Source organism: Myodes glareolus, chromosome 11 (genome assembly GCF_982192425.1).
Source record: "Myodes glareolus chromosome 11, mMyoGla1.1, whole genome shotgun sequence".
In the NCBI taxonomy this organism is placed as follows: Eukaryota; Metazoa; Chordata; class Mammalia; order Rodentia; family Cricetidae; genus Myodes; species Myodes glareolus.
Genome location: NC_142036.1, coordinates 40,953,140 through 40,970,241, shown reverse-complemented (window position 1 = coordinate 40,970,241; position 17,102 = coordinate 40,953,140). Strand labels below are relative to the sequence as shown.

General features: G+C 39.4%; 1 protein-coding gene across 5 annotated transcripts in view; it reads left to right on the top strand.

Moving 5' to 3' along the window:
• Ylpm1 (YLP motif containing 1) overlaps positions 1-17,102 on the top strand; it is a 75,108-nt gene that overhangs the window by 18,284 nt on the left and 39,722 nt on the right. For all 5 annotated transcript variants that reach the window (XR_015004388.2, XM_048449195.3, XM_048449194.3 and 2 more), the window contains exon 4: positions 840-1,807. Coding sequence is in view for 4 of the 5 variants with exons in the window: in XM_048449195.3 (XP_048305152.3) it covers positions 840-1,807 (968 nt within the window). In the remaining variant the exon portion in view is untranslated. The remainder of the gene's footprint in view (positions 1-839; positions 1,808-17,102) is intronic.

Sequence of the window (17,102 nt, the reverse complement as noted above, 5' to 3'; positions counted from 1 at the left end):
AGTGTTTCCAAAATAAGCAGGTAGGAAGCGTCCCAAGAATGAGGAAAGGATTTGTTACTCCCTAAAGAGATTTGAGTATGAAAAACTGAAGATAAAATAGTATTGACAAATAGATGCTTCATGTTGTTGAGAGTATGGGAAAGGGTGATTGTGATGCAATCTCTTGGGGTGGAAGGGTTTGATAGAATGTATCTCTTAGAGTACTGTTGCTGAGACATTTAAGACTTATTTTTATATAACTGCAAGCTAATTTGATATGTCTGAAAAACGGAGAAGCATATAACTCACCAAAAGGCCCTAGGCAGTCATCTCCTTCTCTCTCTCTCTCTCTCTCTCTCTCTCTCTCCCTCTCCCCCCTCTTTCTTTCCCTCCCTCCCTCCTTCCTTCTCTTTCTCTCTCTCTCATGCGCACACACACACGCACGCACACACGCACCCTAAGCAGTATACCATAAGTGATAAAGTGACTTAGGTATTTGTCTTACACATTTGAGGTATAATCTTGTGTCTATGTTATAGTAACGGATTTTCGACTTTTTTGTTTGTTTGTTTCAAATTCTTAAAACGATCCTTAGTAACATTAAAATTTTGAAAAATACTCATTGCTGAGATAGCGATTTGCCTTAGGGTTCAGTTGGGTTTTCTAGTTGTGAGATACTGTTTAAATAGCTCAAGGGAAGAAGAATGATCATTACTGAAAAGATCTATCAATTTTTATCTTCACCTTGGAAATATTTTTTTAATTTCCTAAAGTTTTGTGTACTCTTGATTCATTAATGTTGTAAGCTAGGACTGATTTTTACATGGCTATCTTGAAAGAATTTTTGTCCTTTGTTGTAGACCATGTCTCTAGATGTGCAGTTGCGACATTATGAGATGCAGCAGCAACAGTTTCAACATCTCTACCAAGAGTGGGAGCGAGAGTTTCAGCTGTGGGAGGAACAGCTCCATTCCTATCCTCATAAAGATCAGCTTCAGGAGTATGAGAAGCAGTGGAAAACATGGCAAGGACATATGAAAGCCACTCAGACTTACCTCCAGGAGAAAGTCAATTCATTTCAGAATATGAAGAACCAGTATCTGGGGAACATGTCAATGCCACCTCCGTTTGTCCCGTATTCTCAGATGCCTCCACCTCTACCAACAATGCCCCCTCCAGTATTACCTCCATCCTTGCCACCACCAGTGATGCCCCCTGCTCTACCTACTACCATACCACCACCTGGCATGCCCCCACCTGTAATGCCACCTTCTCTACCAACCTCTGTGCCCCCACCTGGGATGCCTCCACCTCTTTCTTCAGCAGGGCCACCGCCAGTCCTCCCCCCACCTTCCCTCTCTTCTGCGGGGCCCCCACCAGTCCTCCCTCCACCATCTCTCTCTTCTGGGGCACCTCCACCTGTTCTGCCCCTCCCGCCGTTATCTTCAGCGACACCTCCTCCAGGAATGCCTCCCCCTGGAGTTCCTCAAGGGATACCTCCTCAGTTAACAGCAGCCCCGGTTCCACCAGCCTCCGGTTCCCAAAGCTCACAGGTCCCAGAAAATCCTCAACAAGCACTGCTTTCCACACCTATGTCTTTTGGTTCAAACCCACCTTCAACTTATCACCCTCCACCTCAGTCAGAACAAGTGAATTCCAAACCTCTGAACAAGGCATTCAGTTCCTTTTCATCAGAGCAAGGACTTGGCGAACCTCCAGGTGCTCCATCTCAATCTGTCACTACTGCTAAGGACATGCCAGTGAGATCAGGCGGACCACTTCCAGATTCTCCTAGAAGCGGTTTCTTGGAAGGTCCAAAAGGTCCCAGGTAAGTCAGATTTCTTGTTTTACCTAATGTTATATAAACTGTAATGGAATCAAAAGACTAATCTGTACAATTTTTGTGTTTCCTTTATACTTTTGTATATACAGCATATTTACAGTAAAAATGTTAGTATTTGCTAATTCAGCGTGATGTAATTTAGAAAAGATTTTTTTTAATATTTATTTATTTATTATGTATACAATATTCTGCAGGCCAGAAGAAGGCACCTCATTTCAGATGGTTGTGAGCCACCATGTGGTTGCCGGGAATTGAACTCAGAACCTTTGGAAGAGCAGGCGATGCTCTTAACCACTGAGCCATCTCTCCAGCCCCTAGAAAAGATTTTATGTCCCTGATTCTTTGATATGTAACTACTTTTATCTTAGCTATGACTAGAACAGTCAAGAATGAATATATTTTAAGCATTATGCTGATCACTTCTTACTGACTTTCAGCTTTGGAAATATATTGTAAGCTAGTGGCGTACTCTAATCTCAGCACTTGGGAAGTAGGGGCAGGAGAATTAGGAGTTCAGGGCCATCCTGAACTATATAATAAGTCAAGCGCAGGCCCATTCCCTCTATGACATACTGTCTCATAAAACAGAAAGGAAAAGACAGAGAGATAAAGAATGAGTTTTGTTTTTTGTCTACTTGACAAATAACTGAATTAGTAAATATCATTTGCTAGATTAGTATAAGGGTAAATAGGACTTCTTAGAAAACCATTTGTTCTGCAGATGCCAAGTTCCTGATTTTTTACTTTTAAAATTTAAGCTTATTTATTTATTTATTTTTGACATAGAGTTTCTTTGTGTAGTCCTGGCTGTCCTGGAGTTCACTCTGTAGAACAGGCTGGCTTTGAACTCAAGAGATCACCTGCCTCTGTGTCCTCAGTGCTGGGATAAGGCTTGTGTTGCCTGTCGAGTTCCTGCTTTAGTACTCACAGCAATTAACAGAACAAAAGTTACAAAGTCCCTGCTACCCCTCTCTTGTTCCCCAAACGTAGAACCTTACATCCTTTATATTTTCTTAATTTGGGAGATGTCTGTCTTTTCTTTAGACCACATACACAGTTAAGACAAGAAAAAAAAAAGTGGTTGCTGTTTTGTTTTCCTTAAAAAGCATTAAATTCAGCAGGGCATGATGGTGCATACCTGTAATCCTGGTCTTCAAGAGCTAAGCCATGAGCTTGTTAAAGGTTCCTGCTGCTAGGTCTGATGACCTGAGTTCTAGCCCTAAGGTCCACATGGTGGACAGAGAGAACTGACTGCTGTGGAATTGTTCTCTGACCTCCATATGGACAGAGGCATTTGAGCACCACATAGATACAGAACGTAACTTTAAAAAAAAAAAAAAAAAAGGTAGCTCTGGTAGGGGGATCATATGCCTGGGCCACATAGTGAGGCAAGCTTGATCTACATGTCAAGTCTCTCTCAAAACAAACATGTTAAATCTATGCTTCCAAGCTTAGGAGAATCTAGTTTTTTCCCAAGGTAACATGTATGACAAGTTTTCTATGGAAAAATTTTTGAGGCAAGGTCTTGCTTTGTAACCCTGACTGGCCTGGAACTTCTTTTTTTTTTTTAAATATTTATTTATTTATTATGTATACAACATTCTGTCTGTGTGTATGCCTGCAGGCCAGAAGAGGGCACCAGACCTCTTTACAGATGGTTGTGAGCCACCATGTGGTTGCCGGGAATTGAACCCAGGTCCTCTCTGGAAGAGCAGGCAATGCTCTTAACCACTGAGCCATTTCTCCAGCCCCCTGGCCTGGAACTTCTTATGTTGAACAGTCTGACTTTGAACTCAAGAGCTCCACCCGCCTCTGTTTCCCAAGTTCTGGGATTAAAGGTGTGTTCCACCACATCCATCTGGAAAAATATTTTAATCAGGTTCCCCCCCCCCCAGACAGAAGTTATAGTAGAAATGCATACCATACTCATTATACCAAATTTATAACATTTAAAATATCATAAAAATAAGATTATACTAAATGTTTTATAATTTACCTTTTTTTTTTTTCTTTTTGGGTTTTCTCTGTAGCTTTGGAGCCTGTCCTGGAACTCTCTCTGCTGACTAGGTTGGCCTCCAACTTACAGAGTTACGTTTGTCTTCACCTATCTCTGCCTCCCGAGTGCTGGGATTAAAGGCATTTGCGGCTATACTTTGCTTTTTGCTACTTATATGTACATTACTTAGTTTTTGGTTTTGGTGTCAATAGATTAAGGCCATCTTAAATTAAAGCCTTACTTTATTTATTTATTTATTTATTTATTTATTATGTATACAATATTCTTTCTGTGTGTATGCCTGCTGACCAGAAGAGGGCACCAGACCTCATTACAGATGGTTATGAGCCACCATGTGGTTGCCGGGAATTGAACTCAGGACCTTTGGAAGAGCAGGCAATGCTCTTAACCTCTGAGCCATTTCTCCAACCCCTAAAGCCTTACTTTAATATTTAAAAAAAAAAAAAAACAACTGTGGTCTGGGTATGTAGCTCAGTTGGTGGAATGCTTACCTTGCCTTTTTAAAGCCCTAGATTTGCTCCCCAGCAGCATATTAACTCTGAGTATGGTGGTACATACTTGTTATCCCAGCCTTTGAGAGGTGGAAGCAGGAGGATTAAGACAGTAAAGCTAGTCCTTGGCTACAGAGTAAGTTTGAAGACAGCCTGGGCTGCATGAGACCTTGTCTCAAAAGAAAACAAAAATTAAGTTTTTTTTTAGTTTGTTCCTCAATTTAAAAATTTGAAACTAACATGAACAAAATTCCATCCAAAATTGAAACTAAGAAAAAGTTACATATAATTAACATGAATTCCTCTGTGTGCTATGAAACCATGTTAGAAACTTTATATCCATTTTTATCTTAGGGACTCTTCTAATTAAACTGTGAGGCTAGGGGAGTTATTTCACATCACCCTTTACAACCTGGAGCTGAGAAGGTTGTGAGAAGCTAAGTGAGAATTGCATGACTGGAAGAATAGAGCCAAGCACTATGTTGAATGCTGCCATTCAAACTCATACTGTTCATGACTACGTTTATTTGCAGTGTAACTCATCTTGTTGACTTGAACTCACATCTGTCTCCTGGGCTGAGCGCTTCTTTTAGCAGACAGAGAAGTCTGCACCTCATGTGTTTCAAGCTCCCATGATTCCTCTCATGTTTTCTTTCTTGCCTACCAAATAGGACCTATTTTAATTTTTCATACTTCAGAGATATAATTAATAATCTTAGTGCTAGAAATTTAGGTATTATCTATTGTAGTTCCTGTCTGGCAACTTATGTTCATGTTGTCATTTAGCTTGTTGTGACAGGTCTTGTGCACATCACCTTTATCATATAAATCATCTCTCAGTGATTTCATGACTGTAAGTAGGTGGAAAATGCTGAGATTTGGGGTCATTATAAAGTGAATTACCAGGACCAGTGAGAAGATGGTAAATGTGCAGTGTGCTTGCCACCAAACATGATGGCAGAGTTTGATCCCCAGAACCTGCATAGTATAAGAAAGAGCTGATTCCCGCAGGTTGATCTTGACCTCCACATGCATGCTGTGACTGCATGTACATGCACAGGTATACACAACACAAATAAATGATAAGATCTATGAAAATATTGAACAAGTAGGTAAGTTGTCCCAGAGCATTACTCTAATTGAGATGAGATTAGAATCCACAGCCTCCTGATCCACTTTTAAGTCCATTGTATTTTCTTTGTGGCAAGAAGTTGATGGACTGTAATTGAATATTGGCATGTTAATAACAGGACATTGACTTAAAAAACATTGAGAGTATTTTAGAAAGGTTTTTAGCCATTTAATTTAAATATGTTTCCATAATGTCTACCTGCTAGTTCTAGATCTGCCTCTGTGGAGCAACACAGAATGGATTATCTTACTCCTTTTCTACAGTGCATTTCTACAGATACTGAAAACTTTCTTATTGTACCTGTTCTGTTCTTGCAGACATATAAACTCAAATTATTTGCACAATTATTGGTTTTGGTTTTAGCCTTTTCCTGATTTTTTTTTTTAAGGGCTAGTGATAAGTTAGGCTCCTTCAGAATAAACACTTAAACCTAATTCTACATATTGTATACATATATTTTAAAAATATTTATTTGCACTTAATGTATTTTATTTATATTAATATGCATGTTACATGCATACAGGTGCCCAAGGATGCCAGAAGAAGGCATTAGATCCCCTGAGGCTGGAGTTCTAAGTGGCTGTTAACCCCCTGACAGGGGTGCTGAGAATCAGATTCTGTTCCTCTTACCAGAGCAGCAAGTGCTCTTAACTACAAAATTATCTCTTTAGCCCCTACTTACTTATTTTAATTGTTTTTGTTGTGTTTGTTTGACTGGTTTTTGGTTACTCAGTTGTATTAACTTAGCTTTGAACTAAACGTCAGTTTTACTTATCAGGTCTTTACATTTGTGTTAAGTTCGGTGTCTCATCGTGAATATGTGTAGTTTTTTTGTTTTCCAAAGACTTTACACTTAACTCCTAGCATTTGGTCTGTTTGGGTTTGAGCAACCATTTTAGTCTGCTGAAATCTTGGTCAGTGCTGCTTGTGTTACTCTACATATGTACTGTTTTATCAACTGCATCTTGATTTCTTTTTTTGGTTAGATTAGTTTGATGTGGTTTGATCTCTTGAAACAGATGTGGGGTCTTGCTACTTAGCTCAGACTGATGTATATATAGCCCAGAGTAGTTTCAAACTCTGGATCCTCCTGCATCAGTCTCCTGAGGGCTAAGGTCATAGGCATGTATCAACATGCTGCAACTCCCTTCTTTCTTTTTTCTTTTGGTTTTTCGAGACAGGGTTTCCATGTGGCTTTGGAGCTTGTCCTAGAACTAGCTCTTGTAGACCAGGCTGGTCTCGAACTCACAGAGATCCACCTGCCTCTGCCTCCTGAGTGCTGGGATTAAAGGCGTGTGCCACCAGCTGCCCGGCCAGTTTTTTCAAAAATGACGCTTTCTATTGAAAGTGAATGTAGAAAAGTACCAGGTTATTATACACAACTCTGAACTTTCACAAAGATATGTTCATGTCATCACTACTCAGATCAAGAAGTAAAAGTGACTAGTGTTTAAGTTATCCTCCTCAGTGGTCTAAAGAGATAGTTCAGTAGTCAAGAGTCTTTGTTGTTTTTGAGGAGGACCTGGCTTTGAACTCATGGTGGTTCACAAACATCTTAACTCTAATTCTAGGGGATCCAGTGCCCACTTCTGACTTCTGTGGTCACAGAGCATGCACATAGTACACAAACAGACATACAGGCAAGACACACATAAAAGGAATATATCTAATCTTTAAAAAGTCCTCCTCATCCCTCTTAGTCACTTTCCCCCAGCCCAAATATGACCACTATACTGTCTTTTAAACCACAGGTTGCCTATTTTGAGCTTTATTTTTAATGGGATCATACTTTATGTACTCCTTTGACTATGGTGTCTTTCATTTGATATTCTGTTGTAAGATTGTGTCATGTGTAACATTCTCCTTTCTGGGGAATAGCCCATTAATATGATTTTACCATAATCTGTTTATTCTAATACAGTTATGATTAAAAATGCTGAAACGTGTCCTCTTATTCCATTTATTAGTCTATCTTTATTTTGTTTATGCATATGTACTTGCTGCCGCCTACTGTGAAAGTCAGAGGACAACCTGGTTCTCCTTCCAGTATAGGGGCCCAGGGATGGCACTCAGGTCTTGAGGTTTGGCGGCAGGTACCTTTATCCACTGAGCTATCTCACTGGCCTGCAATATGTCTTTTGGTGCTGTATAAATCTTGACATGTGCCTGAATGCATGAGTATGATTTTGTTTAGCTATTTTGTATGTGTAGGTTGTAATCATGCTGTATGTACTTTTTGAGTTTGTCATTTTCACTTGACATGTTACTGTCAGACTCATCCATGTTATTTGTGTGTTGAGATAGTTTGTTTATTCTTGTTCCTATACAATTTTCCATTGTGTGGATATACTACAATTTACTTAAAGGATTGGAGTTGTTTGATCATAGGGTCTTCTGGTCTGAATATGCTCTACAGTGGTAGATAAGAAGTGGTTTCAGTTTATCTTTTCACTAGTATTATTTCACAGTTTGTTGTTTTGTTATTATTTTTTAACCTCCTTGTCCACTCTTAGTATTGTTAAACTTTCAAAATATAAGTTGGCGTGGTGGATGGTTAATGTTATTGTGGTAATAGTTGGAATTTTGTACTTCTTGATACCTAGTAGAGTTATACTGTTTTCCATTTGATTATTAGTGGGCTACATTTCCTCTTGTATGAGATGCTGATTCGAGGCTTTTTTCATTAGAATGTGTATTTTATTTCTTACTGACTTAAAGAAATTTGTGATATATTCTAGAACCAGTTCATAATCCAGTCTACACTTTAACTACCCGTAATAGCAGAAAATGTGTCATTGTTGACCATCTAGGTTTAGTGAACCCTTTTTAGTTTAAATTTTAAAGTGATTTACAGAAAAATTTAAAAGGATGGTAAAAAATAGCTTTTACATTTTAATAAGCGTTTTAAAAGAGTAAATTTACTTTGTGTAAAATAGTTTGACACATAAAATCATAAAAGATAAATGTCATGTAACCTTTTAGCAAATCAAGATGGTCCAAATTCTTGCCACAGAATATGTGTTAAAGGTCTTTCCTGTTTAATGGTAGCAGTACTGCATATCTTCTGTCCTTAAGAAGGTATTGTTGGGTCAGGTGGTGGTGGTGCACGCCTTTAATCCCAGCACTCGGGAGGCAGGGGCAGGCAGATCTCTGTAAGTTTGAGGTCAGCCTGGACTACAGAGCAAGTTCCAGGACTGAGTCCATACATAGCTACAGAGGTCCTGAGTTCAATTCCCTGCTCACTACCATCTGTAATGAGATCTGGTGCCCTCTTCTGGCCTGCAGGCAGAACACTGTATATATATATATACTAAATGAATAAAGTCTTTTTAAAAATGTATTGTTGTTAAAGGGGGATGGGGCTGGAGAGATGGCTAGATAGTAAGAGCACTGGCTGCTCTCCCAGAGGCTCTGGGTTTGATTCTCAGTACCCTCATGGAAGCTCACAACTGTCAATAACTCCAGTTCCAAGATCAGACACTCTCTTAGACATGACTGTAGGCAAAACACCCATACACAATAGAAGATAGATAGATAGATAGAAAGAATTTATTGTTTGCTTATCAGTTCTTGAGCTTAAGAAAATTCATCTAGAATAGAGTCATCTGAAGACTTACGGATTCACTTATATAAGGAATTGAATACATTTTTTAGAGCCTGGAATGCTGTTCTCTCTGCACATATCTTTTGATTCTAATAATTAAAAAAATATTCCAGTAAATTAAAAAACCATTTTATATGTCTGAGTGTTTTATCTATAATGTATATCTGTGGAGCGCGTGTACACCTGGTGTTGGTAGAGTCCAGAAGAGGGTGTTAGATCCGCTGGAACTGCAGTTGCAGGTGCTTTGTGAGCCTCGTGGGTGCTGTGAATCTAACACAAGTTCTCTAGAAGAGTAGCCAGTGCTCTTAACACTGAACTGTTTCTTTAGCTTCCCAGTTGTAATAATTTTGAAACAACTTTATCTGCTAGTTTTCTTCTCTTCATTACTATAATTGGAAAATGAAAATTTGAATTTTCATTTGGCTTAATGAAGCCCAAAAGCAGAGTATAATATTTTGGGCAGTTCTAAGATAATAACATTTTATTTTACCTTTGTTTTATTGTTTTAGACCATTCCTTTTGTTGTGGTTGTCTTCTTATTCTGGTCTTTTTAAGCATAATTAAGAAAAGTTGACATTATGAGAATTCAAATCAATGATAAATTATAGAGTAGTTCAGGATATGGGGGGAAATCATTAAGATCTCAATTTTTATAAATTTAAGAAAGAATTCAATGAACCCAAATGATAGTTACAAGATAATATACACTTTTTTAAAAAAAAAAAAACAAAACGTTTATTTGTGGCTATATGAAGGAGTGGAGATTAGAGGACTTGCTGAAATTAGGTCTTTCCTCCCCATCAGTGAGTCTCAAAGATAGCACTCAGGCTTAGTGGCAAGCACATTGACCTGCTGAGCTTTCCTGCTGACCCTATTTATATTTTAAAACTTAAAATTTCTGTTTGTTCATATGTAGGACTAGAAGGAAAGCTGTTATGAAATATGTTTTTATCTATAGCTATAACTATTTAAAATTTTTTTTTAGCTAATACAGAGTATACAAGCAGAGCATTAAAATTAATGGTATCTTTGACTTTTGGGGGTGTTTTATTTTTTTTGTCTTGTATGTATGTATGCTTTTCTGCATATATGTTTACTGCATGGTGCCTGATGCTTTTGGGGAGTGAGGTGAGGGGATGTTGAGACAAGGTCTGCCTATGTAGCCTTGGCTGTCCTGGAACTCTAATAGACCAGGCTGGCCTCGAACTCAGAGATCAACATGCTTCTGTCTCCTGAGTACTGGAATTAAAGGCTTGTGTCACCAGACTCTATGCCTGGTGATCTTGGAGTTTAGAAGATGGTGTCAGATCTCCTGGTATTGGGATTACAGGTGGTCATGAGCCACCATATGGGTCTTGGGAACTGATCCTGGCTCCTTTTCAAGAGCAAGTTCTTTTAACTACCGAGTCTAATTTTTAGCCAGTGGTTCGTAACCTTCCTAATTCCTTGACCCTTTACTATAGTTCTCATGTTGTGGTGATCTTCAGCTATAAAATTATTTTGTTGCTTCTTTGTAACTGTAATTTGCTACTATTGTGAATCATAATGTAAATAAATATCTGATATGCAACCCCTGTAAAAGGGTCATTTGAACCATAGGTTGAGAGGTTAAACTGCCCATGTTCTGATAAATAACCCTCAATCTATGCTCATCCAAGCAGCCCTAATTAAACTCAGTGGGATGCAAACACAGATATGAAAGAGGGGATAATGATTAGGAAGAATGGGTTCACTGGGAGTGGGTGGGACAAGAGAATGTAATGTTTTCAAAATGCTTAATACATATTTGAAATTGTTGTTTTGTTTTTAAAGGTGTAAGTTCTTAAAGGATGCATGTCTCATTGATTAGTCCTCTAGTAGTTGAGCAGTGTTTCTCTACTGGGCCATTCTGGTCTGAATTTCGAACTTCTTTTAGCAAGCAGGTTTTCTCAGTGCTGTCTCAGTATAGTGTGCAGCACTTTCAACTACTTTCATTGCCACAAATTTGTTCCCTGACAAATTCCACTCTGTGGAAATGTGTTTCCAGTCCAGCTCTTAGATGGTATGCCATCTCCTGGTGAGTAAATCTCAATTATTATAAGATAATAATTTCCAGTACAGTAATGATTGGCTCCTGCTCTGAGCAGTCTTAGAGTGGGGAGCAGAACTCCAATGCTAAGTTTTCAGGTTTTCCTTGGGCTTTGTCTACCTTGGCCTTGGTTCTTTCTTTCAGGCCTGGATCACAGCACTTTCCATTCCAAGACCATTTACCACTATACTCGCTAGGCTTGCATCGTCTGAATCAGCATTTTAACTCTTCTGTCTTTCCTCCACATCTCTGGTTCTTAGGAATCTTGACCTTCTTGGGTTCAACAGACAAGCCAGCCAACTTTTATTTTTTTTTTATTTTTTTGATTTTTGAGACAGGGTTTCTCTGTAGTTTTTGGTGCCTGTCCTGGAACTAGCTCTTGTAGACCAGGCTGGCCTCGAACTCACAGAGATCCGCCTGCCTCTGCCTCCCGAGTGCTGGGATTAAAGGCGTGTGCCACCACCACCCGGCGCCAGCCAACTTTTAAAACAGATTTATTTATTTTATGTATAAGTACTCTATCTACATGTATGTACTCATGCCAAAAGAGGGCATTAGATACCATTATAGATGGTTGTGAGCCACCATGGTTTGCTGGGAGTTGAACTCAGGACCTCTGAAGGAGCAGCCAATGTTCTTAACCTCTGAGCCATCTCTCCAGCCCTACCAGCCACATTTTTACTTTATCCTTCCCTGCTATCAACACAGTTCTTTTGAAAGTTGCTGCTTGTACCTTTTGTTGTTACTGTTTGTCTTCCAGAATTTAAAATCGAGGGCTAAGGATATCTCTCAGTTGGCAGGATATTTCTCTACTGTGTAGAGGCTCTTCTTGATCCTCAGCAATTCCACAAACTGAAATAGTGAACTATGCCTGTATATAATCCCAACAGTGGGGCGGTGGAGGCAGGGGGATCAAAAGTTATCGATCCTTGGCTACATAATTAGTTTAAGGCTGGCCTGTCTGTAGTATGAGGGCTAGCTTGTTGGGGTTTCTGTCCCTCCCAGTACCCCAACAGCCGGCAAGCAACAAAGAAAATCACACACAAGACTCCATAAGGTTATAAACTGATTGGCCCATTAGGTCAGGCTTCTTGTTAACTCTTATAACATATGTTACCCCATTATCCTTATCTATGTTAGCCACATGGGCTCAGTACCTTTCTCAGTGTGACAGCTTACATGTTGCCTCTTTGGTGGTCTGCGCAGGAATGGCTGAGAGAGAGCTTCTGCTTCCAGAATACTCCCAGTCTCTTTGCTCCACCCCTACTTCCTGTCTGGCTTTCCCACCTATACTGCCTGCCTGGCCAATCAGTGTTTTATTAAAATATGATTGACAGAATACAGATAATTCTCCCGCACCACCTGTCTATAAAAACAAAGCAAAACAAAATTTTAAAAATACCTCAAACCTAAGACTCTGGTTGTTGGGATCCGGTGGCAGCCTGGACCCTAAATTATTTTGTCTTGACCAGACCCTAGCATAAACTGTCTCTCTCTGGACCAGCGTGGAGGCACAGGAATAAACATGGCTTTATCGGGAGGGAGATTCTCAAAGATCCCTCATGAAATCCTGAGACCACATCCTGAAGAATTCCTTTCACTTTATTCTTCAAACAGCTTTTATACCAAAACATAAAATGAGGGGTAAATACATTAGCATTCTGTCTCCTAGGTAACCAGGTGAATGGCTTTTAGTCATGTCCACATCTACCTATCTGCTCTGTATGTAGCTGGCATTTAGGCTTGAATCAGCATCTCTATCAGGCATCCTCCAAATTACAAAGAAAAGAGCAAAACAACATCCTGACCCTTTGTTAGGGCAGTGACAGCCTGTCTTGCTGGGTACATGACTGTTCTGGATACCAACCATGGCCCGAGAACTTGGCTGTCACACCATGTAGAAATATGGGCCTACATCTGGTCTACAAATAGTTGCCTCTCTTAATTGTGGGTTTATGTGTTTTTTACTTTCTTGTGGTAGGTTTACAAAGTGGTCTGAGCTTCATTTCTTAGAATTTTTTCTATGTATGTTTCTGATTGCTCTGGTCCATAGGGAGATTTTTATACCTAGTGTGAGACTTGTAGCTGGACAAACAAAAACACTAATCCTTTCCTCCAAAAGAGGTCTTTGTGTTCATTTCTTGCTGATCACATTCTTTAATACTCTATAGCTTTAATACTAGTATATAAGGCTTATTGCTAACACATCTTCTATTAGATGACAGAAAAGAAAACACATGAACCAAAGATACTTGGTTAGTATTATGTTCAAACCCATGGGGTTCCCACAAAAGCCGACAAAGGAAACCGAGTCCCATGTGTAAAAGCAAAGAGCCTTTGTTTTAATCAAGTGTTAAATGTATTGGGATATCCGGAGAGCTCCAAGCTCAATTAGAATAGGGCTTTTATAGTCAAGGTGTGGGTGAGGGGTCTCTGAGGTTCAGGACCCCTGTTTGGCTGACATTTGTCTAGGGGTGTCCTGGTGAGGTGCTCTGGCAGGTGATTCTATCTACAGCGGTTGGAATGTCAGGCATTTTCTTTGAATGGTCTGCTCTTGGGTAGTGTCGGGTAATCTCAACTTGTGGTGTTTTCCTGCTACCAGGTATTACTTCAGGGTAAACTACTGAAACTCAGGCCTCTTGTTTAAATTTATTGATGGCCAGAGTCCCAGGTGATAATGGTTGGAAGTAAAGAAATTCCTTTGGGTGACCTGCCCAGACTTAGATTATCATGGCTGGCCCCCACAGTACCTTTGCATATATTCCAATATGTATTATTGAACTAAGAAATACTCATAACTCTTAGAGGTTTTTTTTTCTCTGAGAGTTTTTTAAAATGTGTTTTATTTTTTAATTATGTGTTTAGCTATGTGCACATGAGACCAAAGGATATCCTGCAGCTTAGGTTATAGGCATTGGGGAGCTGTGGACATGTGTTCTGCGAACTAAACTCAGGTTCTTTGCAAGAGTAGTACATGCCTTAACTGCTAAGCCATCTCTCCAGCCCCTAGAATTCTTATTTCTACAACTGATCATGTGGTCATAGGTGATTCTTATACCTAGCTCCTCTTGGCTGCCATTCCATATCCCCTTTATTCTCAGCAGATACCTCAGGTGATCCTGGCTCTTTGTTGACTCACAGAGAGAGGGTCAAGACCTCTGTCCTCTTTTATTATTATTATTTTATTTTTTATATGTAAATGTGTGTCTGTGGAGGCCAGAAAAGGATTCCTTGGAACTAGAGTCACGGGTGTCTACGATAGGGATGCTGGGAACTGAACTCTGGTTCTGAAAGAGCAGCTGTCACTCGTAACTGCTCAGCCTGTTTTATCCTGTGGGTGTGTCTTTGTATGGTGTGTGACACATTTGTGGATGCACATGTTTGGATGTGTATATAGAGACTGATGTTGATGTCTTCCTATCACAATCTGTATTTATGAAACAGAATCTCTTGCTGAACCCAGAGCTTATAAGATAGCTAGCCAGTTTGTCCCAGAGATTCCTTACTGCCTCCTGTGCACAGACTGCCACACCAACTCTTGTTTGTTTGTTTATATTTTATGTGTATTCGTGTTTTTCTACATATATTTGTGGATCATGTGCTTGCTTGTTACCTGCAGAGGTCAGAAGAAAATGTGAGATCCCCTGGAACTGGAGTTATGGGTAATTTGAGCTACCATGTGGGTGCTGGGACTTGAACCCAGGTTCTCTGCAAGGACAAGTGTTAAACCACTGAACTGTTGCTCCATCTCCCCCATGCAGTTTTATGTGGATACTGGAACTCTAAACTCCAACCCTCACTCTTGCACCACAAGCATTTTATCCATTGAGTTATCTCTATAGCCCTTCCAATGACTTTAATCTTGGAGCACAGAAGTAGTAAGAGCTGTCTTGAAGAATCTCTCACATTTCAGATTACCTCATGTGGTCCAGCATCCTCCCAAGAGGTAGGATTAGCTGAATGTAGTGGTACAAGTGGTATACACCTGTAGTCCCAGAATTTACACAAAGCAGGAGGGTCATGGCTTCTAGGCTAGCTTGGGCTACATGGTAAGACTCTATCTTAAACAAACAAACAGGATCAGTTACTTCCAACCAATACAGTACCCTCCATTTTTGTTGATTCAGAACCTCAAAGTAAAGCTGTGATCTCAGCTTCCATTTTATAGATTTAGTGTTGGCTCCCTGCTGTAGAAGTAGTTCCTTCCATTGACATAAGACTTTTACACTAGCAAAGCCCAAAGGGACAGAGACTGGGAGCTAAATATTTGCTGAAATCAATTTTATTTCTCTTCATTGGTTTCCCACATAGTGAATCAAAAACCCTTCATTTAAAAAAGCATGAAAAAAAATGTAAACTAAATCAGAAACTTTGCTGTCATCCTAAACATGTGTATGTGTATGTGTGTGTACACGTATGTACTGGGCTTCACTCACAGTCACCATGGGATGAACCCCTGCTAGGCTGTCTGTTCATTCTGCTGATGATTTCTTTTGTGTAATCTCATATAATCCTATTTGTCAATTTGACAATTATATATTGTTAGAATTATTTTCTTTTCTTAATATTTATGTGCTTATGCATATGTATATGTTCTGTGTATATGTAGAAACCTTTGGAGGGCAGAAGAGGAGTTGCAGATACCCAACATGAGGGTACTGGGAATTGAACCTGGGCCCTCTGCAAGGGCAGTAAGCACTCCTAACCCTCTAACCATCTCTACTCCTCTAAATGGTTTCTTTTTTACACTTACTTAATTCCTGCTGGCTACAAAATGTTGTCAGTTCTAATTTTACTTGACTGTTTTTACAGTTTCTTATCAGTTTTGTTGGTATCACCTTTCTTATCTGAATTGTTGATTATGAGTTCTAGGCCAACTGAGCCTATATAATGAGGCCCTGTCTCAAACAAGACAAACAAGATCAGTTACTCTGTAAACTTTCTTCCTCTTCATCTTTTTTTTTAAACAAAATGAATCTTTTATAAGTCAGATTGTATTTAGTGATCCTAAAGCAGTTGCAAAATTATTTTAAACTCTGTATTAACCAGTTGAATTAATTAATCAGTCTTATAGAAATCCAAAGACAAAAGTCTTTAACAGATTAAAATTTTATTCTCTTTCAAGATTTATACAATGGCTTAGAAACTTGGGTTCCTTATTGTTTACTTCACCGTCCCTTTGTGTATTGCCCTTATTTACGTACATATAGTTGTTTGGAAGCAGCATAAAAAGAGGAAGTGTGAAGAGGAAGATAAGCCTAATATAGACAGGAACCACCCAGAAGGATGTGTCAATCACTTTTAGTTCTTTTGCTAGAGCTTGGTGTGAGTTCTAGCTACAAGAGAGGTTGAGAAAGAGTCTACAGTAAGACTGAATTTGCAGTAAGGCTGGATTAGAGTAGGAGAAGGGGAGTGAGTATTGGATCTCATCAGTAGTGCGTGCTGTACAAGATAAACAGAAAGGTCTTCTAGAGACTGACACTCACCTACCTCTTTGCCTTATTCCTTTGCGTGCTGTCTTTCTACTCATCCTTTCCCAACTCTCCAACACTTCAGCCACACTAAATTTGCAAACATGGTATGTGCTTCTCTGACCCTTTCCTTCTTAGATTGCTTTCTTAGCCTGAGGTACCCTTGCCATTCTGTCAAAAGTTGCCTTTCAAGTCTCAAGCGAAACATTTCTGCCCTATAAACCATTTGTAGGGTGGTTCCTCTCACCTGAATAGTGCTGACCATTCTCTAGAGGCCTGTTGTCTTTTTATTTGTTGATACTTTATCTACACTTACTATTTTTTTATTTGATTGTAGATCCTGAGGGCCCTGATGACATTATATTATTTCTTTTTTTAAAAGATTTATTTATTTAACGTACGTTGGGGTTTTGCCTGCATGCATGTCTGTATGAGGGTGTCAGATACCCTGAAACTGGAGTTACAGTTGTGAACTGCCATGTGGGTGTTGGGAATTG